The 27,818-nt window shown below is 49.3% G+C and overlaps 1 protein-coding gene across 1 annotated transcript; it reads right to left on the reverse strand.

Moving 5' to 3' along the window:
• Positions 1–371: 371 nt before the first annotated feature.
• Slc34a2 (solute carrier family 34 member 2) lies at positions 372–22,547 on the reverse strand. Its single transcript, XM_087909039.1, has 13 exons — positions 22,389–22,547; positions 13,400–13,514; positions 13,170–13,304; positions 12,267–12,395; positions 10,589–10,732; positions 9,568–9,679; positions 6,966–7,161; positions 6,297–6,392; positions 5,525–5,645; positions 4,262–4,429; positions 3,479–3,595; positions 3,261–3,385; positions 372–2,656 (listed from the first exon to the last, which is right to left on the reverse strand). Exons 1-13 carry the CDS (start codon positions 22,503–22,505, stop codon positions 2,027–2,029), a joined length of 2,205 nt encoding a protein of 734 aa, XP_087765165.1. The 5' UTR covers positions 22,506–22,547; the 3' UTR covers positions 372–2,026.
• Positions 22,548–27,818: the final 5,271 nt, after the last annotated feature.

The following is a 27,818-nucleotide window of genomic DNA, read 5'->3' on the forward strand; positions in this document are numbered from 1 at the left end:
GGAGCACGGGTAGAAAGCACAGGCTGTGCAGACAACAGTCAGGTTCATTCCTGGAAGGACGAAATGCACACACAAGCTTCAAAACGACAGCTGTGTGATTTCAAGGACTCCCCATGAGTTAACACTCTTTGCATCCAAAGAGTGGTTCATAACCACAAAATGCTATGATCTACTCAGTATAGCTCTCACTAGCTAATCCCTGTGACCTGCAAAAGAGACAAGTGAAGATGGGGCTAAGTCTTCTTCGTGTCCATTAGAGGCACTGGGGACTCCACAGTGTTTCCCTTGGCACATAGTGAGGTTTGAGTAAGGAAATGTAAGATGCCCCATGCTTTTAGCATCCCGTAATTGGAAGCAACACACTTTTGGGGGGGGGGGTGATTCTTTATTTCTCCCTTCCCTCAACCGGTAAAAAAAAAAAAATACAATTAACAAAAGTACAGGGATCCCATTTTTTTTAAAAAAAAAAAAAAGCAGAGTGCAAAGCCACCTCCTGGTGTGTAACTTACATATTTACAGGGGAAAGGGGGTGGCGTGGCCTCAGAGGCGTGACTAAAGGCAGTATTACAAAATATACAAAGGTGCTCTTTCTGCTCTTCACAGTACATAAAAGAACCCGGCCTCATTCCCAAATGAGACACTATAAAATAAATCACTATTTACTATACAACTTATGAAGTATTCTGTACAGATGCATGGCTACAAATATGTCACATAAATGGCTATTTGGGAACGTCTACAGAAGGGCTCAATTTGGTATCTCAGCTTGCTCAGGCGGCGAAGTGCGTGCTGAGAGAGAATGTGGAGGACAGTCCTGTGGTACAGCCACACTGACTCTCCTGAATCAAGCTGAGGCATGTTTTCACAGGAGCGGGGATGATGGCTGAAAAGCTGTGGTAGAAATAACGGGGTGGGGGGTGTCTAAAAGGCACAGTAAAGGATATCTGGTGTGAATAGGAGCCCACCCTTCCCCCGGAGTCACCCTCAGACCCCGAGCTTCATCATGATTGAGGGCGTCTAGCTACTCCCAATCTCCTGAGAATTCCCTTGGCGCTCTGTAGGCATGGAGGGAGGCAGGACGGATCCTAACGAATCCATTAGTGGGAGGGAGCGTGGCTGGATGAAACAGACCACTAAAAGCTGGCCCACAAAGTCTCCTTGCAAAAAAGAAATGGGATGAGCAGCCCCTTCACAGGCAGATGGTCCCAGATGGCAGCAAGAAGGAGGGCTTCGGACACAGGTCTTTCCATTACCATCAGGAATATTGTTATCTGACCAAGAGGGTGTCATTAGTCGGTAGCCACAATGCCTCACAGTTTGTTTCTGGGTAAGTCCAGTGAAGAACCGAGGCGTTCAAACCAGAGGGTGAACCCCACATGTCATGGACCCCTAGCCAGGTCTGACTCCCATCCTAGAAAGCTCAAGATAGGAGTACTGTGGGCAACTGCTTGGCCTGGACAGCCCTGAAGAATGGGTTGTCCTAGGATGTAAACTATAAAAGGCTCAATATGAGCTCCAAACAATTGCTTCATTTTGTCTGAACTGGCTGGTCTGAGGCAGGGATGCCTAGGGGTAGCTACCGGAGAGAGGGAGTAGACTTTGATAAAGAAAAAAAAATGTGGATAAAGCTTTATACCAAGAAAGGTCAGCTTTGTACAGCTATTTACATATACTCTTACATAGGCCCTTTCCAGAACCTTCCCTAATGCCTCCTTTAACACTTGCCCTTTGGGCGAGGACAATCTTATTCTCCTAGCATACTCTAGGCAAGGCATGGATGTCTGTCATCTGTGGGCCCATGTTCACAGTCTCAATCTCTGTGATTGTCTTCCGAGAGGGGAGATGCCCTTGGGGAGCAGGGGACAAGACAAGACCAATTCACCTATAGGCTGAAACTCTGGTAGGGGAGCTAGAGTTGATGTCAGCTCTGCTCCTCCTCCTCAGGAATCCTGCTGAGGTGGCAAGACAAGCGAGAGGGGCAGATCTCACAGGGGTTTAGGTCCGCCACTCCAACTCCTAGGTCCCCCTAGAACACTGTGGTATTGGACACGGTCTTCATACCCATGGCCTCCGCTTGGCCCTTGCCCTCATCTTGAAGCTCTTTGCTCATCGCTTCATTCTCAAAGGCCCCAGAGGCCTTGACTGGGACATCCTGCTCCTCTTTCTCCTCCTCCAGGTTCCTGCAGCACTTGCTGCAGCGGCAGCACTTGCAGCCACACACCATGCAGCACACGCGGCAGCAGACGCGGCAGCAGCAGCAGCAACGTCTCTGGAAGCAGGTGGTGGCCAGGGAGATGACATTGTCCCATGGTTTCAGGGAATGCATGCACAAGGGCAGGAAATTCCAGTCCCGCAGCTTCAGGGGCAGGATGCGAGGGCAGCGGGACTGCAGCATCCGGATGCACACGATCAGGAGCACCAGCAGGATGATGGGCACGCCCACGCCCACCAGCACGGGCCAGCCTGCCAGAGACAGGCCGAACACCGTCAGCGGGGTCAGGAAGAAGAAGAAGATGAGGTAGAAGACCGCGAACCAGCGATACTTGGCAGAGATGTTGCCCAGGCCTTTAGCCAGACGGATGGGCAGTCGAGTGAATGGGATTGGGTACCACAGCAAGATTCCGGAGATGTTGAAGAAAAAATGGCACAGGGCAATCTGAAATTGAGGATGTTGGAGAGGTGAGGGGGTGGAGGGAAACAGGAGTCACCCAGGGTCTCTCTAGTGTGTGGATAGCTGGGCCCGGGCAGAGCTCTACATTCTGTGAAAACACATCGCTTAACTGTCTGGAGATAACGGAAGGAAGGAAGGAAGGAAGGAAGGAAGGAAGGAAGGAAGGAAGGAAGGAAGGAAGGAAGGAAGGAAGGAAGGAGGAAAAAGGTGCCACCTAATGTGGCCTTGCCTGCTGCTTCACCATGCCTTGGGAATAACATTTCAGCAGAGTAGCTGTTTTCAATGCCTGCCTCTTAGGAATCCACAGGTTTGACTACCTCACCCCTGGCTCCCTGTGGCTTCTCCCAGTATCTTTGTTCTGCCTTTTGGATGTAACACAGAAGGTGCGGCTCTCACGAGAAAACAGTCTGCATCCTGGGTGCCGTTTAATCCCAGAACACGGGAGGTGACAGGAATTCTCAAGGTGGGGCCAGCAGGGGCTCCATGAGATTGACCCAGAACTCCAAAACCAAAATAAAACAAAACCAGTGCTTTGCAAAACCACAGATGGATTGTATCCCACACCCAAGGCTCAGGAGCGGGAGCTGACCTGGAGAGAGCTCCTCAAGGTGCTTCCTGGGCTGGCCAGGGCTGCCAGGATGGCAGTGGTGGTGGTGCCAATGTTGGAGCCCAGCGTGAGTGGATAGGCCCTCTCAATGGTGATCACTCCAATACCTAGTGAGAAAGGACGGAACACAGGGCATGAGCCTGGGTAACAGTGGGAGGAGGCAATGGTGACCAGAAGGAGGACCCAGGGCAAAGACTCACCAATGAGTGGTGTCATGGCAGAAGTGAACACGGAACTGCTTTGTACAATGAAGGTCATGCCTGCCCCCACAAGGATGGCTAAGTAACCAGTCAACCAGGCAAAGGGAAAGGGGAAATCTGGAAGACAGAGAAAGAAGATATGTCACAGGTCCTGGGGATGGCCACAGTGGCATGGCTGGGAGGCCTGGCTGGCACTTTCTTGGGACCCAGGAGCAGAGGCTAGGGCAAAGGGTTGAACTCCACACATGATCTGAGAGTGCAAGGTTCCTTTTGTAATCTAGGTCATCCTGCAAATTCACATAGATGCCAAGGCTATGGCTGAGTGTCAGACAAACACAGAATGACAGAGGTGGAGTTAGAAACATACCGCCCGCCCCCTCTCCCTAGCCTGGTCTGGCATCATTTCGCACTCAGAGATAAGCTATGAACTCTGTATGCATAGAATGGGGCCCCTGGTTCTGGCAATACATAAGAGCAGGGCTCTCTCTCTCTCTCATGACAGCCCTGGATGCAGCTGTTCATAGTCACACTGAGATCTGAGGGGGACATGGTAGTCTGGATCATATGGAGTCCTACCCAGAAGGTCCAACCCGCTGCTTCTTTCTCAGGGCCTGGCCCACCCTGCAATGGGAGCCTGTACCTGGTCCCCTCCTTGACCTACACAGGCTATTCCAGAGAATATAGCAGCTTAATCACTGTAGCTCAGTGGATCTAAGAATGAGCTTCACATCGAGGAAATTGCAAGATGAAAAGGCCAGAACAGGGTTGAAGTGTTGAACCTACCGGTATTAAGGGTCTTCTTGATGACAACGGCGACCTGCCCCTTGAGCACAGAGCCCAGGAGCTTGACTATAATAATCAGACAGCCACAGAGGACCAGCAGGGAGGCAGCAAGCAGGATGATGCCCACAGCAAGATCTGGGAGACTGAAATTCACAAAGATGTGCTGGCCTGAGGAAACACAAAAGGCCTGGTCAGGAGGGCAGGGGCCACCTTGTCCAGAGACTGGCACCTCTTCTTTCCTTTTCATGGAACAATCTTGAGTGGCAACTAGACACGTTGGCGCTCAAGCTAACGACGTCCTTCTTTGACGTTTGCCTTGAGACAATGCTGTTTGGTGTTTTTTAAAGTGCGTGTGTGTGCGTGTGTGAGTGTGTGTGTGTGTGTGTGTGTGTGTCTGTGCGCGCGCGTGTATGAGTGCATGCATGCTTGTGCCCGTATCAGGTACCTATAGAAGCCAGAAGTCAAAATTCCCTAGGAGGATAGTTCCAGGTGGCTGTAAGCCACCTGATACAGGAACTGCAGTTCTTTGCACGAGCGGGATCTGCGTTTAACGGTTAAGCTGTATCTCCAGCCCCTGCTTTTTATTGTTTAAGACAGGATCTGACTGGTACCACCAGGCCTGAACTCGAAATATGTTAAAAGCTTCACTTTCTGGAAATGGAAGGTGAAGTGAGGTCCTTAGGTCATCACTTGGGGTGGGCAGACGCAGGTGTCCAGCCCAATGCTTCCACCACTGGTCTCCAAGTGATTTTTACTACAAAGCATTATGAGACATTCCTGGTGACAAATCTTGGGAACCACAGTTCTACTGACAGGTAGCAACTACAGCATTAGGGGTGAAACAAGTTCGCCTACTCTGTGGAAAGGCTCACACTGTATCAAGATACTCAGTGCTCAGCATTCATGGTGGTGGGATAGACAAGAACCGGGATTCCGGCTAGTTTAAATGGAAGAAAGTCTTCCTAAAAGAGGCAACTATCAGGCAGGCTCAGTGCCTTGTTCAGATGGGACTCCCTGAGAGAATTGTCCCCACATTGTCAAAGCAGCCATCAATTATCCTGACTTATTGACAAAAGGATAATACTAAAGCCCAGCAAGGGAGCACAGCAGAATCCCCTTACAAGCCTTTCGGGTGATGTACAGTCGCCAGCAGGCCTAGGCTAGTCTTTCCCTCCTTCCTGTAGTCACTGGGCTCCGAGAGAAGCTTTGTGGTCAGGTTCCTGGGCTACCCACCAGGTGGCCAGTCGGCCAACTCCCACTCACATTTAGCAATGTTCTCCTTATGGGTGATGTTCTGGATGGTCCAGGTCTGTACTCCATCAGTCCAGCAGTGTGAAGGGGAGGTGCAGTTATCAGGTGAGGGAACGGTGACGTTCATCTGAGTCTGAATGACAAACATGAGAAGTGTCCATGGTAGGGAAACAACAGTAGGAACAGAGTGGGGCAGCCCTTATCTTTGGGCTCCATTATAGGGGTACCTTCTACCCCTTGAAGGGTTAGTGAGAAATCTCTTGGAATCACTGGGATAAAATCAGTTTCATTATTTATCACCAGCCGTTAGCACACATGCATGTGCGTACACACACACACACACACACACACACACACACACACACTCCACCCAAAAATTAAGGGAGAGCCACACCCAGAAGGCACAGCAGGTTGGGTAAGTTTCCCATGTGAGAGTCACAGTATGCATTCCTCCTCAGGAAGAATAGCCTAGAAAATTGAGATGCCACTGCTGCCCGCTTTTGTGCTGTGGGACAGAGACTTCACAGTCTCCAGAACAAAAACAAAGAGGCAGCAGAAACCTGGCAGCCTTCTGTGAGAGAAGGCATTGTCCCAGGCCAAGGAGTGTACACCTAACAGCGACACAAAGGTGGCTGTATCCCTGAAGGGAAGTGGTCAGATTCGACTCCCATGAGCCTCATTTCTTTCCCCTACTGGCTTCTGATTTGCTGCTTTTGAACCCCTCGGGAGGCACACCTACTCACCCATCACCCGCCGCCTGCCCAGCAACGTTGCTGACACTCACCACATTGGTTACAGTTTTGCACCAGATTTTGATCAGGCTCCTGTTCTGGGCTGCCGGGTCACTCATGGCAATTTGTTGGATGACCTTTTTATCCAGCTGAGGGGATCAACAGGGAGGAAGGGTCAGCACACCCTTGACAGTGATGCCTGGTGGATGTGGTGGGTGTCGGAGGACCTTGGGTGTACTGGGGGTTGTGACTGTGAGGCTGTGCACTCACACTGTATGCAAAGACCTCTAGTTCCACCACCCAATCCTAACCTCCCACAGAGAATGTCATTATCCCCTAGAGATTGGCAGATACTCAAAGGGAGACTGTACAGCAAGGGCATTGGTAGCCAGCAGGCTGTGGATACCTGCTGCCAAAGTTCAAATCCCAGCTGGCCCTTTATCGGTATCTAGGACAGACACCAAGGACCAGAAGGCATGACTGGCCTCAGTGAAGAGCAATAACTATCAATAAGTTGTGCTGACAATAAAGAGAAGAACATGGCCCCAAATGCTCATGCAGAAGTGCCCACCATCTCTAACCTCACCCAATCAGTCCCTAACTCAACAGAGGGCAAACCAGGTGGATGTCAAGAAAATAAAGCTGACACTCAAAAAAATACCTAAGGCTTGTGTTCCGGTCCCTGGCCTCTTGCGATGAGGGCTGTACTAATATAACCATACCTGGATGATGAGCTTTGTGAAGGGGTCCGTGATGACTTTCAGAAGGTCTGGGGCATCTTCTCCGTTCTTGAACTTGAAGGTGTCCACCACAAGGTTGGTCAAGATCTCTAGGTAGTGGGTAGCGGCCTCCAGAGGCAAGAGCACCAACACAGAGAGCCAGTTGAAGAAGTCGTGGACAGTGGCCCCCGCAAATGCCCTAAGGAACAGAAGTCGCCACCAAGATTATATTCTGAGTGAGGGGATGCCAGACAATTAATTGGGTATTGTATTTGTTGTCATCCACCCGAGTACACACAGGGGGTTGGTCTTGTAGGACATTGTCAGCCAGTATAGTATGTGAGGGCTAGAATCCTAACGACCATTGGTTAGCAGAATTGCGTCAGGCCACCCCAAGCCCTCCTTTCCCAAGTGTTTAAGGCTGGAGAATGGCTCAACACTGGCTGTTCTTCCAGGTCTTGGGTTCAAATTCAAGAACCCACAACCCCTGTATCAGCAGGCATGCATATGGTGCATAATATATATAGACAAACACACTAATTATAAATTATTACGAATGCTATCTCTGCATGCTTGTATGTATGCCACATCCATGCCTGTTAGATTCCCTGTAACTGGAGTTATGTATAGTTGAGAGGCACCATAGAGTGACTGGAATCAAACCGAGTTCCTGTGTAAGAGCAGTTGTTTTTAACCACTGAGCCACCTCTTCCACTGTGCCTAGACCACTTTAAACTGCTTAGAAGGCAGCCTGGCCTTTGGAAAATGGAGAGCCGTGGAGCAGACAATCAGAGTCTTACCAACCTGTGTGTGTGTGTGTGTGCCTCACTGTACGTGCACCACAACAGTACTGGAGGCCATCGGAAGCCTGGAAACTTCAACTACAGGCAGTTGTGGGCCACCACAGTTGCGGTGGGAACTAAAGCCCAGCCATCTGAAGAACACTGAGTCCTTGAGCCATCTTACCAGCCCCTGAATTCTAAACCTTCAAATTTTCAAAATTCTGAGACGCACAACTTACAAATTAAGAAACTATCTTAAAAACAAATTCAGGCAAAAGCCAAACACTGACACAGGCTTCTTCCTCAATGAAAATGGAAAATGTTCCTTCTAGAAAGATCTCCACGTCAGAAAATTGTCCCACTAGACATACTCAGTATATGACACTCTTGTTACACGTACTTGGTATATGACACTCTCCTTCAAGAGAGGAACACTTGATAAGCAAATGGGAAAAACTTCATTTCACTCGTCAAAGAAGCGCATTGCAAGTCCCAATGTTTGCTCTATGGAATTAGCTACTCTCATTCATCCTGGAGAAGGCAATTTAAGAGACTGTCATATACTGCTGATGAAAGAGAAAATGATTCAAACATTTCCTGGTGCTTGGTAAAATGTGCAAGAGACCTATAAACACTTGATACAGTATGTGTGTGTGTGTGTGTGTGTGTGTGTGTGTATGTGTGTGTATGCGTGTGTGTGTGTGTGTGTATATACATATCTCAATAATCCAAACCTCTAAGAAGGATGTTAGACCACAACCAATTTCACAACCAATATTGGCTATGGAAAACATAATAATAGTGTGGGAAAGTAGGCTAAGTCAGTTATATACAAATATGTGTGTATATATATATATATATATATATATATATATATATATATATATACGCACCACAATAGGTCTTAGGCTTCTAATTCCATAGGCTATGAGGCAGCAATCAATGTAAGTAACACAAGATGAGCCCCAAATGTTCAGGATTGAAACCTCACTGGACTCCTGGCTGTGTCAGTCAGTGACAGCACTTTGTCGCCTTTGGCATCAAGATGAATAAGATGGGGAACAGAGAAGGCTGTCTGGCTTGATGAGGAGATCAAATTAGAGAGTGCCTGCCTTAATGTGTATTATCACGTCCATCAAGACATGTCATCAGGAACCAAATGAGGTGGCGCAGGTAGATGGACCACTGTGATAGCCGATTCACCGGCAGACATGACAAACAGGAGCTGTCTCCCAACAGCCTACTGCAGTGTCAGCTGTTTGGCCACACCACGATGGCATCACAGACAGGCTGGGAATTGCTTCTGCATTTTAATAAGCTCTGGTGAGAGTCTCTGGCTGGTTGGGAATGCTGGGAAACGCGCTTATTACGCACGTTAACGTTTTAAGAGGGTTTCCCCTTTGCCTGGTCCCAGCTGCCCTATTTTTGTACCTTACACGTCATATTTGCCTGTGCCAGCTTACAGGTAAAGAGGTAGTTAGTTGAGACAGCCAAAAATGGAAGTTTTAGGGAGTTATAATTATCTCTGACTAAGCGAGACAGTAAAGCCCGCCCCAACTGGCCCTGTTTAATGCTACCACCCAGCAGTGCATGTCTAGCTAGTGCTTCCCTTTCATGTACCCCGATGTGGTGCCAGGTGCTGGATATTATTATACTGGCTCTACAGATCAAGAAGTGGATCCTCATCACCTAGGATTCCCAACCCTCGCTGGACTCTTGAGGCTCCTTCCGAGTAAACTTTCAGGCACACCTTCATGGCTAGATAAAGGCACTGACTCCAACAACAGACCTGGTGGGCAGAAAGCCTGCCCCAAGACGCCTACCTTCTGAACTCATTCCGGTCTCCTGCCTGCATAAGTGCCACAATAGTATTGGTGATGGAGGTTCCGATGTTGGCCCCCATGATGATGGGGATAGCAGCCCGCACGGTCAGCACTGAAGAAGAGCAGAAAAGAACCGTGAGACAGCCTGCAAGGCCGGGGAGCCATGTGCCAGCCAAACCCCAATGTGGGAGGAATGTACTGACGGCAGCTAATTATTCTAGAAAGGAGTTCTCAGCTGCGATTGCGAGGGGGAGCGGGCATACATAACAGTACACAGCTGTTAAAATCCGCGGGGGGATGTCAATGCATCTGTCAATACATCATTGAATGTAATTTTAGGGCACTAGCTGACCCCCTGAAGCACTATGTACCTCGCTTTGAAATCCCCTGTTCCCTAAGATAGAGCTCGGGCCATTTCACAGGACTCTGATTAAGGGAGTGAGTGAGTCGCGGGGTTGACAAGAACACTGTATGGTATGTGGCCCAAAGGTTTATGAGACATTGTGTTGTGTAGCTTAGGTTACCCTTGTTATTCTTTTGGCCCTTTAAGTGACAAGCCACACTCACTCCCAGCGACACCCTCCCCCCGCCCCGCCATCTTGGACTCTCTCTTACTGTTCTCCTCTTGGGGTTGCATGCATCTCCCCGTTCTCCCTCCCCCTCTCTTCCTCTCTCTCTCTCTCTTTCTCTGTCTGTCTCTCTCTCCCTCTCTCTCCCCCTGCCCTCCCTGTCCCCTTCCCCTTCATAACCCCCTGAATAAATATTTTAATCTCACTCTACGTGTTGTGTCTGTCCACGTCTCTGTCTCCTAGCCACAGGCCGCTCGGAAACCGCCCGGGGATCTTTGGGCAGGCCGCTTGGGAACCGCCCAGCATTTTTTAAAGTATCAAAACCCTGCTACTCTCAACGTAGAAAAATTCTAATTCATTTTGGCTTAAAGACTGGCATAAGAAAAAAAAAAAAAAAGACGGGAAGGTAACTGTGACCTGGCCTAGAGAGAGTTAGAGCAGGTCCAACTCACACGACGAGGCCACCATGCTGACGATGATGGACGAAGACGTGCTGGAACTCTGCACCATGACGGTCACCAGCACCCCGATCACTAGCCCGGCCACGGGATTGGACATGATGGAATTGTTGCTGAAGAACTGTCCAGCCATCTTCCCTGGAGGAAAAATGACGGTCGCGTGAGGATGGATGGGTGGGGCGGCGGCACCCTGTCCTGATGTCCACACAGGGCCTGTTGTCTGGGGAGTGGGAACCCACTCCACAGTGGGAGCGCCACTGGGCTGTGGGTCGTGTTTCCTGTTCTTTCCCCTCGCGTTGTCCTGAGAGGGAAGCTACAGAGCCTCCAGGGAAGCCTCGAGTTCCATGTCTTTGACCCAGTTCAGCCTCGGATCCTATCCCTTTGCAGCTTCCCACCTTGCACGCCCTAGTCAGCCTTTTTCCTGGCTTCTCTGATCATGAACTGGGCTTAGTATAAATTGAGACCTCCAGCTGAGCCTGGCTCACTGAATTCTAGGTTTCTTTCGGAGTGAACCCATGTGACCCTCAGTCCTTCCCCCAACCCATTTTAAAGGGGATGCTTCAAGAGGGACTGGGTGTAAATTATCCTGATAATCATGATCACAAGCCATTCCCCTTATGAATGTTCCCGAGGACCAGGGAAACTTACCACATCCAAAGGCCAAGTTAAACCTCCTAAGCCCCTAACAACTGACCTACCATTCATCCTACGTCTCTCAGGTCAAAAGGATCAGCTCAGCTGGGCATGGAGACCCATGCCTTTAATCCCAGACCTTGTGAGTTCCAAGCCAGGTAGAAATAGTGAGACCCTGGCCTAAAACCGGCTTAGAATGGGTGTGGTGGAGCACGCTTTTACTCCTAGTAGAGGCGGTGTGGTTTAAATAGGGAGTTCCAGAATGGCCAGAGCTACCAAAAATTCCCATCTCAAAAAATAAACAAATAAGTAAATTAGGAAAACAAAATTTAAAAAAAAAGAAAATAGATTTTTTTTTAATTTCTATTTTTAGTTCAAGGCAGCAAAAAGAAGCAGAACTTGACTCCAGAGGCTTGTTACCCCGGTCTGTGCTCTGGAATTCTCACTGTGTTCAAAGTCTGGTTAGTTAGTGACCTCTGAACCTCGGTCCCCTCTTACAAATGGGAGGGACTTTAGGAAGGACTATCCAGACAGGGCCACTCAGGGTGCTATCTCTCTGTTGTCACCCAGGAAGGGTCCAAAGTTAACTGAGCACACATGGCCATTACACTTCTGGGGTTCTGACACACCGGCCACCAGTCCTGGGCTCAGTCTAGGGAAGGCATCCACTGTGTGTGGGCTCTCCTCCGCAAGAGCAGGCTTTGATCTCCGCCTACTTGCAGTGGCCCATACTCTAGACAGCAGGGAACCCCAGATAAAAGGAGTCAAGCAATTTCCTGCTAGGATTTGGGTACAATAGAAGGGACTGATAGCAGAAATCAGCTCCAGCCCTGGCTCCTGGCTTAAGCCACCAGAGCCACTAAATTCCAGTCCTTTTCTCCATGATGGGGGAAGTGTGAGCTTCTCTGGTCTGTCATGTTTGCCCTCACCCACTCCCGACCATGTTGAGGCATGAGGGCCTGTGAGCTGTGCCCATCTGACATGAAATTCAGGAGTTGAGAATGACCCATCTCCAGCCCAAGGCCTGCAGGGTCCTTACCTCCAACCAGTTGGAAGGCACTGCTGAGTACATCCAGGGAGCAGACAAACAAGTAGAGGAAGCCCAGGAGAAGAATGAATTTCCCAATCCCCTGGAAAACGCAGAGAATCTTCCCTTTGGTGTCTCTCTCTGGGGACAGGGGGAATATGGGGGAGAGAAGGCACAGTTAGAATCTTCCCAGCTGGAACAGAAATGTTTGGCAAGGGAGCTCACGTCTCCACCTTCCACCACCACTGGCTTCTGTACCACGGCCTGGAAGCAGGGCGGCCTGGTTTCCTGCCAGTTCTCTATGGGAGGCATTTCATTCCACCCTCCTGGGTGTTTCTAGAATCAGAGGAGGGGGGAACTTGCTGTGCGCTGGGCCGGGAGAAGCAGCGGACCAGAATGGATGTTTAAGTGAACCACAATGTCACTGAGGGGGTGAGTAGTTAAGAGCATGTGCCACACGGTGCGGGGTCACAGGCAGTGGCTCCACAAAGCCCTGTCAACAGCACAGATAAGCCCTGGAATCAAAGCTGCAAAGTTTGTTGATTCCCCAGCCTCAGACACCCTACACTAAGCTACAATACTGTCCTCTTACCTCTCCGACTGGGTTCCCTTGCCCTCTGACCACCCAAGCCACCTAGATGACTGGTCTCCTAGCTGATCATAATCCCACACCTGAAGCAGAAGCAAACTCTTGCTCCTCCCAGCTTTTGCTGGCTGTGTTCCTGGCAGCTCTTATAAAGCCTAGGACCCATCAGCGTATGCTGAATCTGTTATGGCCTCGGTTCCTGGTTCTTTGAAAGAACAAAGGGCTCCCTAATTATCATTATCAGCCTGTACATGTGACACAAAGGTAAACACTGTGGGCTGGCTGGGTACTTTTTGCTGGTCCCTGCTGGATGCTGGACATGCTCTTACCTGACCATTTGATCCCAGTGTCCCGGAGTTCAGGCAGGTCCCAGGGGTCATTCCCCTCAGTGGGCTCCTCTATTAGGACCACGGTGGAATAGGAGGGTAGCAGCTCAATCTTGGTTACAGGAGTCCCACTGTCATCTGCTCAAACAAGTAGTACAGGCCGTGAGGAATGAGAGCCGAGCCTCGGTGGGTCCTCCAATGGGACCTGTCCCCACCTGGTGAGGAGCACTTACTTTGGCTGGTCTCCTTGTCCTTGACTGCTATGTTAGACTGTGGACCTGGGGCCCCTTCAATGAATTTATCGGGGTTGGGCTGGGCATTTTCCAACTCGGGCCAAGGAGCCATGATCTGCAAAAGAAAAGGTAGAGCTTAAGGATGCATCCACTCGTGCGACCACTGCCTGAGAGAAAACCACGCTTTACAGATCTACTTAGGAACGGGGGACAGGAAAGATGCATACACACCAGTGGACTCCATCTGCTAGTTGCACGGAGGCAAGTTCAACCATAAATAAGCACCAAGCCTCAGTCTGTGGTCTTCACATCCACTGATGCTAAGCGTGTGTGAGATGTACACACTCCTTGGCAGCCCACCTGTTTTCCCTACCATCTGGGTCTTCTGCAAAAGCGTGACAGTGGCACTCACAAGTTGGAGGCACCTCAGGACCAAGTGCCTTTCTGTGTGCCTCCAAGTATTTGGTACCGGTTTCCACTGTAGAAGGGGGACAATGCTTCGTGCTTCTTGAGCTATGAGATTGGGGCCGATAAATCACAACTATCACTGGGTCACCCTGCCATGATCAACGGCCCTTTATCAGAGCCGCATTGTTTCCAGCCCCTGCGCAGACTTCCTCATAACCCATTTTCTCCACAATGTCCCTCTCAGTTCCAATGCCAGCTCATCTGGCCGGCCACCATTCGCAGCCTTTGCGGACACCACGAAGCAAAAACAATCCAAAGAACAGAAAATTCACAGAAGAGGAAGTACAAACAGCTAAGAGTTCAACCTCATCAGCAACTCAAGACGTGCGAAGTAAGTGGCGTGGGCAGAGGGTAATCCACTGTGCTGCGGTAGGGAGGCATGCTGCCTCACCCCTGTAGTCCCAGCACTCGGCAGCCTGTGGCGTGGCGGATCGCCATGAGTTCGAGGCCAGCTTGGGTCACCTAGTGGCGCTCTAGGGAAGCCTGGACTAGAGAAGGAGCGTATCTCCAGACAAAGATGTGCCATACTGGAGGGGATGCTGTGGGCACAGGCAGGAGGCTCTGAAGTGGGTGGTACTACGGCTCAGGTACCTTCACTCCTCCCGCATCTTCTCCCTACTCATCAATTTCCCCTATGCGAGCTAGAAAGGGAGGGCCATGAGCTCTCAGAAACACCTGCCTCACCCTGGTCAGTTCTCCTGAGCGGGTTCCCAGAACCAGGGTCCAGCTGACCTCTACTTCCTGCTTGCTGAAGGACAGGCACTGCCAAGAAAGGGGCATCCTTAGGGCCCGAAGCTCTGTCCGGCCCGCAGTAAGACCCGATACATGTTCACTGAAGTGATGGCAACACAGACCAGAAGGTATCTCCTGCTCAGTCACTTACAGATTTGTAAAATTAAAAAAAAAAACAAAAACAAAAAAAAGCATGTTCTAATGAAGGCAGATCATTGACGGTGGTAAGGAAAACCAAACACAGGCAAATGCTCTTTATTATGAATAGGAGCATGCTTGTCCCGATTCAGGCAACGTTGTAACTGAAATCTAAAATCATTCCATGGGGTTCAAAGTCAGGTGGGACGTCCGCATCTATCCCACTTCAGGTTAAAAGAACCTGCTCTAGCCAGGTATGTGACTTGTGGTGATTTTGAGGCCAGCCTGGCTACACAGGGAGTTCCAGATCAGGCTGGGCTAAGAGAAGGACACACGCATGCACTCATGCATGCACACGCACTGGGCTGGGGAGTTAACTCTTTGGTACAATACTTGTCTAACACGGCTAAGACCAAGACACGAAAAACAGCAACAAACGACAATAAATTTGAAATAGGTTTCTCATAGCCCACTGCTCCATTATGTGACCTCATGCTAACTACCCAGGAGAAAACCAGCTCTCGATGGGAAAGTCAATCACAACTGTGATCCAAGTGCCTCTCCCATCTAGAGTTTCTGTACAACATTCCCTGAATTAATGCCAAGTAGGGACCACACAAGAACCCTAGTATCCGGGAGCCAACGCTGGGAAGGTTGAGTGTTCCAGACCAACTTGGGACAAGTAGTAAGAAACCTGCCAAATCATGGACTCCTGGTCTCAGCACGTCTCCTGACACACCTGGGTGAAGGGGTAAGCTACAAGGATTCGTCTGAGCCCACAACGGGAGCGAAACGGTTCGGACTGAAGGTCCAGCACAAAGTGAGTGAGTGTCTTGCTTCACCTCCCATGGAAAAGAGCGGATGGCACACTTCCTGGGCACACAGGGCAGGTGGGAGGAAGAGCCTGACTCAGGGCTCCAATCCAAGCTTTTTGCCCTAGGAGTTTGTAGGGAGGAGTCTTTGACCTGCATTCCCCCTGGGGCTATCAACCTCTCTGCTGCTATTGAACACCTCCACTTCAAGTTCACCCCAATCTATGCTAACTCTTCGTCCTTCAATCATGACACACGTTCCCTTCAGCAGAACTTTTCTATTTGGCTCTTTGTTGTCATAGTTCCAGACTTTCAAAGCCATCTCCGACTGTCCCCAAACCTCCCAGACCTATTGGCTGCACTTGGAAGAATTCCCTGGTTCACTTTGGAAAGCACCCCCCACCCCCACCCCCAGCCAGGGCCTCAGCAACCGAATGGAAGTCACTGCTTCCCTAGTGTGGCTCCCACATCTCATGGGTGAACCTCCCTAAAACAGTTGGGCTACACAGTTTCCCCCACATTCTACCGCCCATCGGTGCCTTCAGCTGGTCCCTTTTCTCTGGGTGCTCCTTCCCCCCAAAAGTGCGGCCACTTTGAAGTCCCACGTCTCTCCTCATGCAGACAGTGCTCCAGCACCGAACCCAGATCCTCCCTCCTCTCTACGCTGGCCTTGCCCTCCCTCAGTCCTGGCACGTGCTAACTGTGTGACTCACCTGGCACTCCATCACATCTCGCTGTGACATCTCTTAATCTCTAATAACTAGGAACATTTAATGAGCATCAAAGAGCTGCCCGGTGCCAAGCTGGTGCCTGATAGACATTGTTATTCAGGCTTTGTGCACGGAAGGGAAGGCACAACTACTGCAGAAGCAGCCTGGCAGCCCAGAGCCAGCACTTCTGCCAGGCTGGGGCCTCGCCCACCGTCAGGAGGAGCATCAACATGACTGTCTTCCTGCAGCACAATTTTACCTATGGAATTGGGAATGGGTGGTAGGCTACAACTGGTGTATGATTTACATTTCAGATAAGGTGTTGTCATGGACTGAGTGTTTATTAACCTAAACACTGACAACTTGGACCAGCAGGTCTCTGGTGGGGGAGGGTGTCCTGTGTACTGAGGGACATTTAGCATCAGCCCCGTCCCTAATAATGTCAAGATCCTCACTCCGATTTTTACATCTTGAAACATTGTCAAATGTCCGAAAGGACTGAAGACTCCCAGAGGAAACTTGCATTTTTAGATTGCCACTTCCTGGGTTCAAGACCCAGTTCTGCCTTTGTGACTTTGGTTAAGTCATTGTCTTTTAGATTCCCTGTATGGAAATGACATGCTAATGGGGCTTCTCAGAACAGTGCCCAGCACACTGTAGCCCTTGTGATTATGGAGTATCTTGCTAAAATGACGATAGAAGATTATTATACCACTAGGAGTTATAGCATGAAAACTGTAATCTGTGTAATCCCTGCACTTGGAGAAAGGGAGAGATTGCAAGTCCAAGACAGCCAGGACATCAGCAAGACTGTCTCAAAAACAAGAAATAATAATAATAATAAAAATCAAAGCCCATACCAATCTCAGCACTCAGGTGGCTGAGGCAAGCTAATCTCTAAGTTTACGGCCAACCCAGGCTAGCCGGGGCTACATAGCGAGACCCGGTTTCCAGATCACCCCCCCACACACACACATACATACACACATACACACATACACAAAATCCAACTTTCAAGCTGGGCAAGGCAATGGACTCCTGCAATCCTGAAATTTGAAAGCCTGATGCAGGAGACTGGCAAGATGTATGTCAGACCAGTATAGTGAAACAAACGTAAACTCAAAAGCATGGACACTCATACACAAGCCTTTAGAACTGCAACGAGCTATTTGTGGCTACCCAAGGAACTATGTGGGGGCTCACATAAAGGGCTCTCTATTCTTGGAGGCATACTGAGAAATGTGCAGAGCCATCTCCCACTCCTAACCCACCCCCTCCCAATTCTAATAATCTTAAACACAGGGATTGTTTTTCCCTCATGAACCTTTACCTCACCTTCACAAAGCAAATCGAAGCTCTCAGAGGGCAGTAACCTGCTAACTTGTCTTCCAGTGCCCAGGGGGAATGAACATAGCAGCCAAATGAAAAGCCAGTACTCAGGGCCTGCCACAGGAATACATCCATGTCGACCGTGACTGAGTAGCAATTTGAGCCTGAGCCTTCCTGATAGGAGGCTGTCCCTTGTCGCCATATGTAAGTTGTGTTGACTCGAGCAATTACCCCTAGAACCCGTGGCCTGATGTCACTAGAGCCCCACCAAGAAACTTCTCCATGGCAATCAAGTGTGACTGGGGGTGTTATTTCCCTGTTAGCTACAGGGTGTGTTCTGTGACCAGAATCAGATTTCTACGGTTGGCCAGGACCCAAACAGCAAGGCTGTCCATAGTCTTTGTGGCAGATCTGCACTGCCTTCACCCACCTCCAGTGAAATTTACTATTAGTGTGCCCCATCAAAACGGACAAGTAGCTCTACGTGCTCCTGTGCTCCTTCTTGGGAGGACCCCCTTATTCTGAGCTCAATTACTCAAGGACACTTCATAAACACTTTCCCTATGAAGCAATTCTGGTACTCAGTTTCCTCCATCACTGCTTAAGCCATTTCCTGGTGGATCAGGAAAGGAGGCATAGATCCATCCACTTTGCCAACCAGCTTTGGCAAGCATCTGGGAGCATGGTCCACCCAGCAAGCTCTCGAAAACATCTGGCTAAAATGCCATTCCTGGCTCTCTCTACTCCCACAGCTGTCCGTATCCTAAAAGTAGGAGATGCAGGACATCTGGCAACCATCCAGCCACGCCACTCTGCTGCTCTGGTGCACACACACACAAGCCCCATTCTCCCGGCCTCCTGTGCCCGGTGACCCAGAGCCTGCAGCGGGAACTCTGGAGCAAAGGCTAGGCTTGGAGCAAGCAAATACCCTACAATTGGCCAATGGAGCCGGTCATCATTCCAGGGATCCTCCAGGTCCCTGCAAGTAATACTTCTGTGAAGACTAGCGTGTCTGGCAAGCAGCTGTGAGACAGTGCTGTGGTGGAGGGTGGCCATCCCTGAAGGGCCAGCCTAGGCTTTACTCTCAAAATAGAGTGTCTGTCATATTCCTCCTGAAGTGGTTAGGACAGTAAGTGTAGGTGAGGCCTGCGCACTGCCCAAGAGAGCCACCCAGACTGGAGAAATGAGTGGCATCATGAACTCGTCGAAGCCCCCCACTTGGTCTACATGGAGATTTCACTGCCAGCCTTGGTCACAATAAGGATCCCAAGGGATATGAGGGAAGCCCTGTGACATGACCCCTCAAAAGGAGGCAAACGGAGGCAAAGAGAACCAAGGAAGCAGCCGATAGTCACACCGCTGCCTGGAGATGACATTATCAAACAAAGAAGGAATTTTTCTTTCCAGGATACAAAGGTTTCTTTCCATGAAAAAAAGGCAAAGAGGTTAAAAAAAAAAAAACTTGCCTAAAAGTCACACAGCTCAGTGTGTCTCTGTGTGCATGCGTGTGTGTGAACCCAAGGATGCATTTTCAAAGCCAGAGTCTTCATACACCATAAACCTCACAGCCGGGGGGATAGGGAAGCCTCCAGGCCCCATCCAAGCACCAGGAGCCTCTTTCAGGCTCATCAAGGACTCAGGAACACAACTGCAGGAATCACTCCTGTGGCCGACTGAATACCCAATATAGTGATCAGGAATTTCACAATGACTGTTTTGCCCAACACAGCAGTCCTCCAGGTATGTCTCCTGAAGAGGGGAGGAGATCCTAAGCAAGGCAGACAGAGGATGGGCTGTCAATCTGAGGTCACTGACCCAGAGACATGGCAGGCACCGAACCGGCTTCCTGCAGGAAGGGCCTAGCTGTTGGGCCCCTCCAAAGGTTTCTCCTACCTCCAGATGCCATGGTTCCCACCTAACACCATATCCCTGCATTCTCTTGTTCCTGCCAGAAGCAGTCAACAAGGAGGGAAGCCCTCCGTCTAACAGGGTGCCAAGTGCCCAGCAAGAGCAAGCGCTATCCCAAGTGCCCCACATCCTGAGCCCACACCAGGCCTGCCTCTCCAGAGCTGGATGGGAACCTCACTCTTGGCTCCACTTCAGGCAGTCACACACATTGCCAAGAGGAACTCATTCCTCCTGGGCAGGTCCAGAAGGGGAAACTTCTGGGCTCTTCTAGGACTCACCAAACAGGGAAGTGTGGGGCACCTGGCAGTCACCCACACCCTTTACTTTGCATTGTTTGGGCCTCTCCATCCAGGACCTGACGGGGGGGGGGGGGAGCTGAGGGTGGATGGGAGCTGTGTTTAGAGCTTGCCTAGCCAAGGCCCAGGAATGAAAACATGAAGTGGCCCAGGTCAGCGGTCCTGTTTCCTCACACCAGGTGTGACCACAGCACAAGAATGACCACGGAACTTAAAGGACAGTGGTCGGCGCTGGCGGGCAGGCGTGTGTTGAGCATCTTACAGGCTGTGTTATAAGTCGAGCACACTGATCAACCCATCTAATTGAAGGCTTTTGGGGGGGATCAGAATGTACCATATAATCCATATAGCTTGTGGCAATCCTTCTGCCTCAGCCTCTCCAGAAGTGGGACTGCAGGTGTATGCCTCCATATTCAGCTAGCGGTCACCTCTGAGACCACCTTCAACACCATTCTCCAGAGGGAGAGGTCAGTTTTATAATTATCTTTTGGTGCTAACTTTATGACCATACCTAAAGGAAACCTGAGATACAGAAAAATTGCTCAGAGAATCACTACAGCTCCAGAGACAATTCAGCTCCATGCATCCGAGGTTCTCTGGGGACCTAAGAAGTTCTTAAGCTTTAAATGAAGGAGCTAGATCACTGAGGGTAAGAGCTGCCTTCCCTTTGCTTCCTTTAATGAGGAAAACCCCTCCCTCACAGGTAGCAACATGATCGGAAGACACTGCACGGTGCTTGTGGTACATGCCTGACCTCCCAACACTACACAAGCTGCGGCAGGAGGATTGTCATATATGATATGCCCTGAGCTACAGCAAGACCAGGAGATGACGGCTCTAGAGCTTGAGAGTGGCTTTGTTTGTTTTTGGTTTTCGAGACACGGTTTCTCTAGCTTTGGAGCCTGTCCTGGAACTCGCTCTGTATACAGGCTCGCCTCGAACTCAGAGGTCTGCCTGTCTCTGCCTCCCGGGTGCTGAGATTAAAGTTGTGTACCACTGTTCAGCAGTAATTAACAATATTATTATTATTATTTTGGTTTTTTGAGACAGGATTTCTCTGTAGTTTGGGAGCTCTTGTAGACCAGGCTGGCCTCGAACTCAGTGATCCACCTGCCTCTGCCTCCCGAGGGCTAGGATTAAAGGCGTGCCCCACCACCGCCTGGCTAGTAGTTAATTTTTTAATAGGCATTTGGCCCATCTCTATAAATTTGGGCCCACAAACTGTCACAATGTCCTTTTTAGTTTGTATTTATGATATTTTAAAGTAACTTTTAGTCAGGTGTGGCAGAACAAGTCTATCATCCCAGCTCCTGGGAAGCTGAGGCCTGAGGATGACTGGTCCAAGACTATTTTGACCTACATGAGACTGTCTCAAAAAGCCAAAAGCTGGCGATATATCTCCATCTAGGTGGCATAGTGACTACCTAGCATGGCAAGGTTCTGAGTTCAATCCTTAGGTTGCAAATGAGTTTTGTAGTTGACCTGTGACAATATTCTTCCTTGTTTAGGGGAGTGATAAAAAGCCTGAATTTGTAAACCTAAGCATAATGCAATCATTTCCGAAAACTAGTTTACTCCAAATCAGACCCCTCAAATGCTGTTTTCTTCCTGAATTTATCCTGTGCCTGGCTTATATCTAGCAGCTACAGCTGTGGTAGCCTGGAATAAAGGAGAGAGAGAGAGGGGCAACTTGAGGAACATCCCCAACTACTACAAAGCCTGCCCTTCTTGCCATCCATTTACAAGCTTACAAAACAGAAAGGGTCATTATCAGCTGGCAGAGGATTAGACAAGTCTCCCAGTCCCAAACAATGGCCAGGGGAGGCTCGGGTTTTCCAGAAATGCCTAACAGAGGGAAACAAGATGACCGAGCCATCCCGGCTAGCACAAAACTCTCCTGGAGACCCCCCGCCCAAAGTAGGAAAGCACGGGTCTCAGAAAATAACCATAGCATCTATGGCAGGCATCTGCTCCCATGAAGCTTGAACCCCCAAACAAGCATTCCCCTCTTTCATGGCCTGAACACGCTGAGGCTCCCCAACCCTGAGCGCAAATTCTTCCTGCAAGTTCCTAACACCTTGCTCCCTAGTACCCTCTGCCTGAAACAGAAATCAAACCCTAGGTTCTGCTCCACACATCTGAAGGGCAGAAGCCTTACGCTGAGTCCCCCTGGAGGCGACTCATCCTCCAGCGGACAAAAAAAACTACAATTTGCAGAAAATACCCAGGTGTCACCAGGAGGGCAACTGCATGGCAGGGACCTGAAAGGAATCACACACAGGTAGTGACCCAGCAAGTGAGCCCAGCCCTGTAGCTCCCACCCCAAGCCACACAGGCACAGCTACCATAGAAGTTCCAGGTGGGGCATGTCCACCTCACTAATGTCCCAAGAGTTAGCCTGACAGCAAAGATCGGAAAGATATGCTCTATTTTTTCCTCTGCAGCCCAGAGCCAGTGAAGCAGTGAAGGAAGTCTCTTGTGATCAGCATGGAGGGACGTCTATAAGAATGAAGTCACTTAAAAAAACAAAAAACTCAGTGAAGGTCCTTGAGGGCAGAAGCAGCCGGCAGCGCGGCAGCAGCGGCGGTGTACTCACCAGCGCTCCCTTCGCAGGTAAGGGACTGCAGGAGGCACCCAGGTGGAGCGCAGCTGAGAGCCCGGTATATATACAGTGAAGGTGTTGCGCAAAGAGGCCGGCGGCAGTCGCTGTCATCACGCCCCTCGCACATTCCAGGACCGCCTGCCGCCGCCAGGGCACTGCCTACCTGCCGGCTTAATGAGCCCATCGCGACCTCGAGGGCTGCGGGAAGAAACCTCAGACCAGGCAGGCAGTACGAACGGCCGAACGGCCTGCGGCCCCGGTGGCGCCCCGCGCGCCTCGAACCCCCTGCTGCCCTCCCACGCGGGTTCCCGCGAACGCCAGCCTGCTGCCCCTCCTGCCCTCTGACTCCTCCACAGGAGCCTGCGCCTTCCGGTCTCTCGGGCTGGAGAGGGGTTGGACACTGAGCATAGACGGGGAAATTCAGGGACAGATTCTTCGCAACAAAGCCAGGATTGTTCGAGGTGCTTCTGCCCTGGGACCTGTCTGGACTGGGCAGTTAGAACAAGACCAGCGAGGATTTCGAGACTGTCTGGGGAAGGTCTTGAGTGGCACGCCTGGAAAAGGGCTGCCATCTTCACTGTGACTGCCAGGGTTTGTCAAGGCTGTTTTCGGTCAGTTTCCTCCACCTCCACCCTCTCTAGCGCGACCCAGAGATCTGCCCTGGGAACAAGTCCCCGGGCTAGTACTGAACACCACGGACAGACACCACCTCTGATCAGAGAGAGAATAAAAGCTTTGCCTGGGGCCAAGGAGCCGAGATTGAGACGTGGGTGTTGGCACAGGCTCACTCTAGATCTGCTAAAAAAGAGAGCTAGCCTACTCTTTTCGGCCTCAACTCCAGGTGTCTAAGTGCCCATAACTAGTATTTGAAGTGCTGCACGATGGGACAAGATCTCAGGTGCTCAGCAGCCTGTCTTGAATTCCCTGCTTTCCACTGCCCCATTTGCTCCAACGTAAAATGGGAATACAGCCCGGTGGCACACAGCACTCAAGGGTGCTAACCACCCTTGCTTTCCAAGAGGCCTTTTGGTGTCGGGAAGAATAGGAAAGTATTAGACCGATCACAGCGCCAACACTGACTACAGCAGCAAAGGATAGGACTTGCTGAACACGGGGAAGAAAGCTAATCCGCCTAGTGGTCCTGCTGAGGGGTGATGCTTGCTGTAGAAAGTGGACTTAAGACATTCCTAGGGAGTGGCTCGGCTCAGCCAGCACCTCTTCAACCCGTGGCTGGTAGAGTGGAGTCCAGAGTAAAAGGCTTCTGCCCTCACCGTGATCAAGGAGCTCAGACTTTCCTGCAGCCAATGGTGGGCAAGGCAGGCTGCATGCTCCGCCTATGCTAAGTTTCCAGATTCTCCTGGCCTTCACTCACCGGCCATCCAGTGAGCTGACTCTCAGTGGCTAAAATTTTCACAAGGCGGGGACCTAATTGCCTTCTCCCTTGCTTTAAAATTGCTCCCCCAATGGAGCTAAAGTTTGAAGACCAGCTCTGCAGAAACCTTGAGAAGGCTCCCTTACGTTCCAGGAGACGAGGGAAGTCAATACAAGAGGCTTTTTACAAAGCACCAACGGCTCTCAGGATGGCTCTGCTCCACTCAGCTTGCCTGCAGCTCTCTGCATTCCTCCCCTGCAGTGTCTACTCTGAGCCCCCTTTAGCAGGCTTCTTCTGACCCCTTCCCTATGTTCATTTGCTTTCAGATACCGACTATTTAGTGATAAAGCCTGTGTTTATGGGCCAACTTCTAAAACACCATCTATCACCAGTGTGGATTACACCAGCTCACCCCGGCTTAGCACTGCACTATGAGGTGGAATTTGGTAAATCATATCATTAGTCTGAAACTGAGGCTCATACCCACCATCTTCCCCATGCTACATAAAGATTCAGTTCTGTGTAACTGGTACGAGTCTGAAACCTGAGCCTCTGGAGCTGGTGTTTAGGAAAATAAGACAGGTTAGAGGGATGGAAACCCTTGAAGTCGTTGCTTTTTGGATCTGTGGTCTGGTTTTTACTGTGAAAATGCATTTCTTGATACTGAGTGCAATGTGATTCATTTCTCATATAAACTCATATAAAAGACTGAGGCTAGGAAATCCATGTGTGACCTCTTTGCATAGTCACAGCACTAAGTGAGTTAACAGTTCGTATCAGCAAGTTTCCCCTATTCTTTAATATCCTTTTCCTTCACAGAACCCAAAAGTACCTGTATATGAATAAAATGGGAGGGCTCACATCTGTAATCTCAGAACTTACTGGCAGAAGGGTCAGAATTTCAAGGCCAGCTTAAACCACATTAGACCACACCAAAAACACCATAAGTACACAAATGAACACTTGGTCACTGCAGTGCAGTCTTCAGGAAATGAGCAGCCATCAGACAAGAACAAATGAAGCGGACCCCTGCCGCTTACCTCAAACACATAATGGATCTAGAGGAGCAAGGCAAGTCTGGAATCATTACAGGCAAACATTCCAGACATGAAAAGAAACACACCTTTCAAATGATGAAGTAGCTAGAAGTAGTGGGCCCACCTGTAATTCCAGTACTGGGAGGTAGAGGCAGGAGAATCAGGAGCTCAAGTTGATATATAGAAAGACAAGTCTGGGCTACATGAGACACTGTGTCAAAAAAAAAAAAATTAAACAAGGTGGGGGGTGTGGCTTTAATCTCAGCACTGGGAAGCAAGTTAGTGATGTTGAGTTTGAGGCCAGCCTGGTCTACATGAGTTCCAGGACTATATAAGAGAAAGAATTGCTATCTCAGATAGATAGATAGATAGATAGATAGATAGATAGATAGATAGACAGACAGACAGACAGATAACCAGGATGAGGACTGGAGATGTCTTAGCACTGACTGCTTTTACAGGACCTGGATTCAGTTCCCCGATCTCATGGCGATTCACAACTGCCTGTAACTCTAGTTCCAGGGGATTTGATGCCCTCTTCTGACCTCTGAACTCCTGAACATGTATGCACATACATATGTATAAAATTATGTTCATAGCAGCTTTGTTTGTCATAGTCAGAACCTGGAAACAATCTAAATGTCCCTCGATCAAACAATGGATAAGGAAAACGAGGTACATTTACACAATGGAGTACTACACAGCAGAAAAAAATAAAGACAGCTTGAATTTTGCAGGAAAATGGATGGAGATAGAAAACATTATTTTGAGTGAGGTAACACAGACACAGAAAGACAATTATCACATGTATTCACTCATATGTGGTTTTTAAACATAAAGCAAAGAAAGCCAGCCTACAAACCACAATCCCAGAGAACTTAGACAACAATGCGGACACTGAGAGAGACTTACATGATATAATCTACATGGGAAGTAGAAAGTAGAAAAAGACAAGATCTCCTGAGTAAACTGGGAGCATGGGGATCTTGGGGAAAGGCTGAAGGGGGGAGGGGAGAGGGGAGAGGCAGGGAGGGGAGCAGAGAAAAATGTAGAGCTCAATAAATATCAATAAAATAAAAAAAACAGAAAAAAGAAATTTATGAAATAAAAAGATAAATTCTGAAATTAAAAAAAAATTAAACAGAAAGAGCGCATGGACAAGTCAGAGTAAAGAGTAACAGTCACTGGTAGGCATGGTCATAAAAGAGAACATATGTACATATGGTCAACAAAGCAGGACCAGAAGAACACAGCTCTGAACATCTCTGATACGCATTCCCAGGAATAGAAGCTAAGTGAGAAAACATGCAAATGATTAACTTTTGTTATTATCAAAGTAGCCAGATGTACACAGCAATGAAAATGAACAACTTATTCTAAATGAAGCGCATCTTACGGACACAGAATTAGGCCAAACAAAGTTAGAAGAGATCATAGTAGCTCCCGTTAATTTAAAATCCCCAAACCAGCTCCAACTGAATTTTAACACCAGGAATGCATACTTAAGGGTGTAACTTAAGTTCAGGGGCAAGGGCAAGCCACAGAAGCCATTCTACCTGGGAGGAAGTTTCGACTGCCCAAGTTAATTAGACCCTAACTAATCTTAGGAGTGGTCATTTCCTTTGTGATCAATTTGCAAGTTTTACTAGCCATTTTTAAAATAATTTTCTTGTACTATCTGTATACTTGGGATTTGGTTGAGAAAGAGTCGTTACAGGTGTGGACAACCACACCTTGATTAAGCATGCAATTTACAATACCGAGCCATAATAACTGGATGCCGATGCCGTGGTGGGTTCTGGCCAAAGAACAATGGATCGCTCTACTGAGCTCCAATGCTGTAGAGACTTGAACTGATCGCTGGCTGTTATAGAAACTGTGCTGTGATCAGCGTAGCTGTGAAACGTGTTTACTCTGTGCAGGACACTTAAGTTTTCCACACACTGACTCATTTCTTCCTACAAGATAAGTTTATCATCTCCATTTTATTGATGAATAAATTAATTAAGATCGCGAGATCATCTTGCCCAAAGTCCCGACAAGTGCTAGAATCCAAACCGGGCTGGGCAGTCTGACTCCAACATCTGCCCTGCAAATGAAACACTGCATTTAAAATCTGTGCTTCCCGCTGCCACCATGGCGATTTAAATTTGACTAAGTTTCTTATGAGCTAAAACCTTAGTGCCACACAAAGGTTTAGCCCACCATGCAGTGAAATATAAAATAGAGCAGGGAGACAGCAATGAACGCCTGCACCCAGGGAGACGGAGACAGACGATTGCAGGAAGCCCTGCAGTATGAGATTACTCTGAGCACCATAGCGACAAACTAGACATTTTCCTGCTGGCAACAAGCAAACTGAACAGACTCCCGAAACTCCACCATCACCCCAGGATTTCTTAAGTATCAGAGGCTGTCCTGCACAACGAATGTTTGTCATTTGTCTCACTTGTTTCTTAGGGGGGAATCTCCTCCTTTGAACTTTGTGGCCTGCTGTATTTGTATGAAAATATTGACAGATGTTGGAGAGAGCTTAAACAGATGTGTAACTCCACTTCCCTCACTTGAGGCTGTAGAGCACAAGCTCCAGGCCAGCCTGGGTTGCATAGGGAAGCGCTGTCTAGAAATCGTGGTGGTATTCACACTGAGATGTAGAAATAAAGAGAGTCTGAAACCCCACGTCGTTCAGCCTTAGCCTCCTAAATGTGGGGCTGTAGACATAAGCCACCCCACCCTGCATATTGAGACAGACCAAATTTATAATCTGCCTTATGAGATACTCCAGGCTCTGCCCTCCTGAATGAATGAACCAATCTGTCCAAGCAATTAGTAGACCAACGGCTAACGGATTCTCTGGAGAGTGGGCCGGCCATGTAAGCCAGTTTGGCTGGGTCTCTAGAAATTCTAGCGCTACTTCTGGGCTTTGCCAAGAAGGTCATCGGATGAACAATGAAACCAGAATAAACCTTGTCTTTGTGACTAATCCAGTGTGGGAAACTACATGGTGAGCCGCAG

This window comes from Myodes glareolus, chromosome 8 (genome assembly GCF_982192425.1).
Source record: "Myodes glareolus chromosome 8, mMyoGla1.1, whole genome shotgun sequence".
NCBI lineage: Eukaryota > Metazoa > Chordata > Mammalia > Rodentia > Cricetidae > Myodes > Myodes glareolus.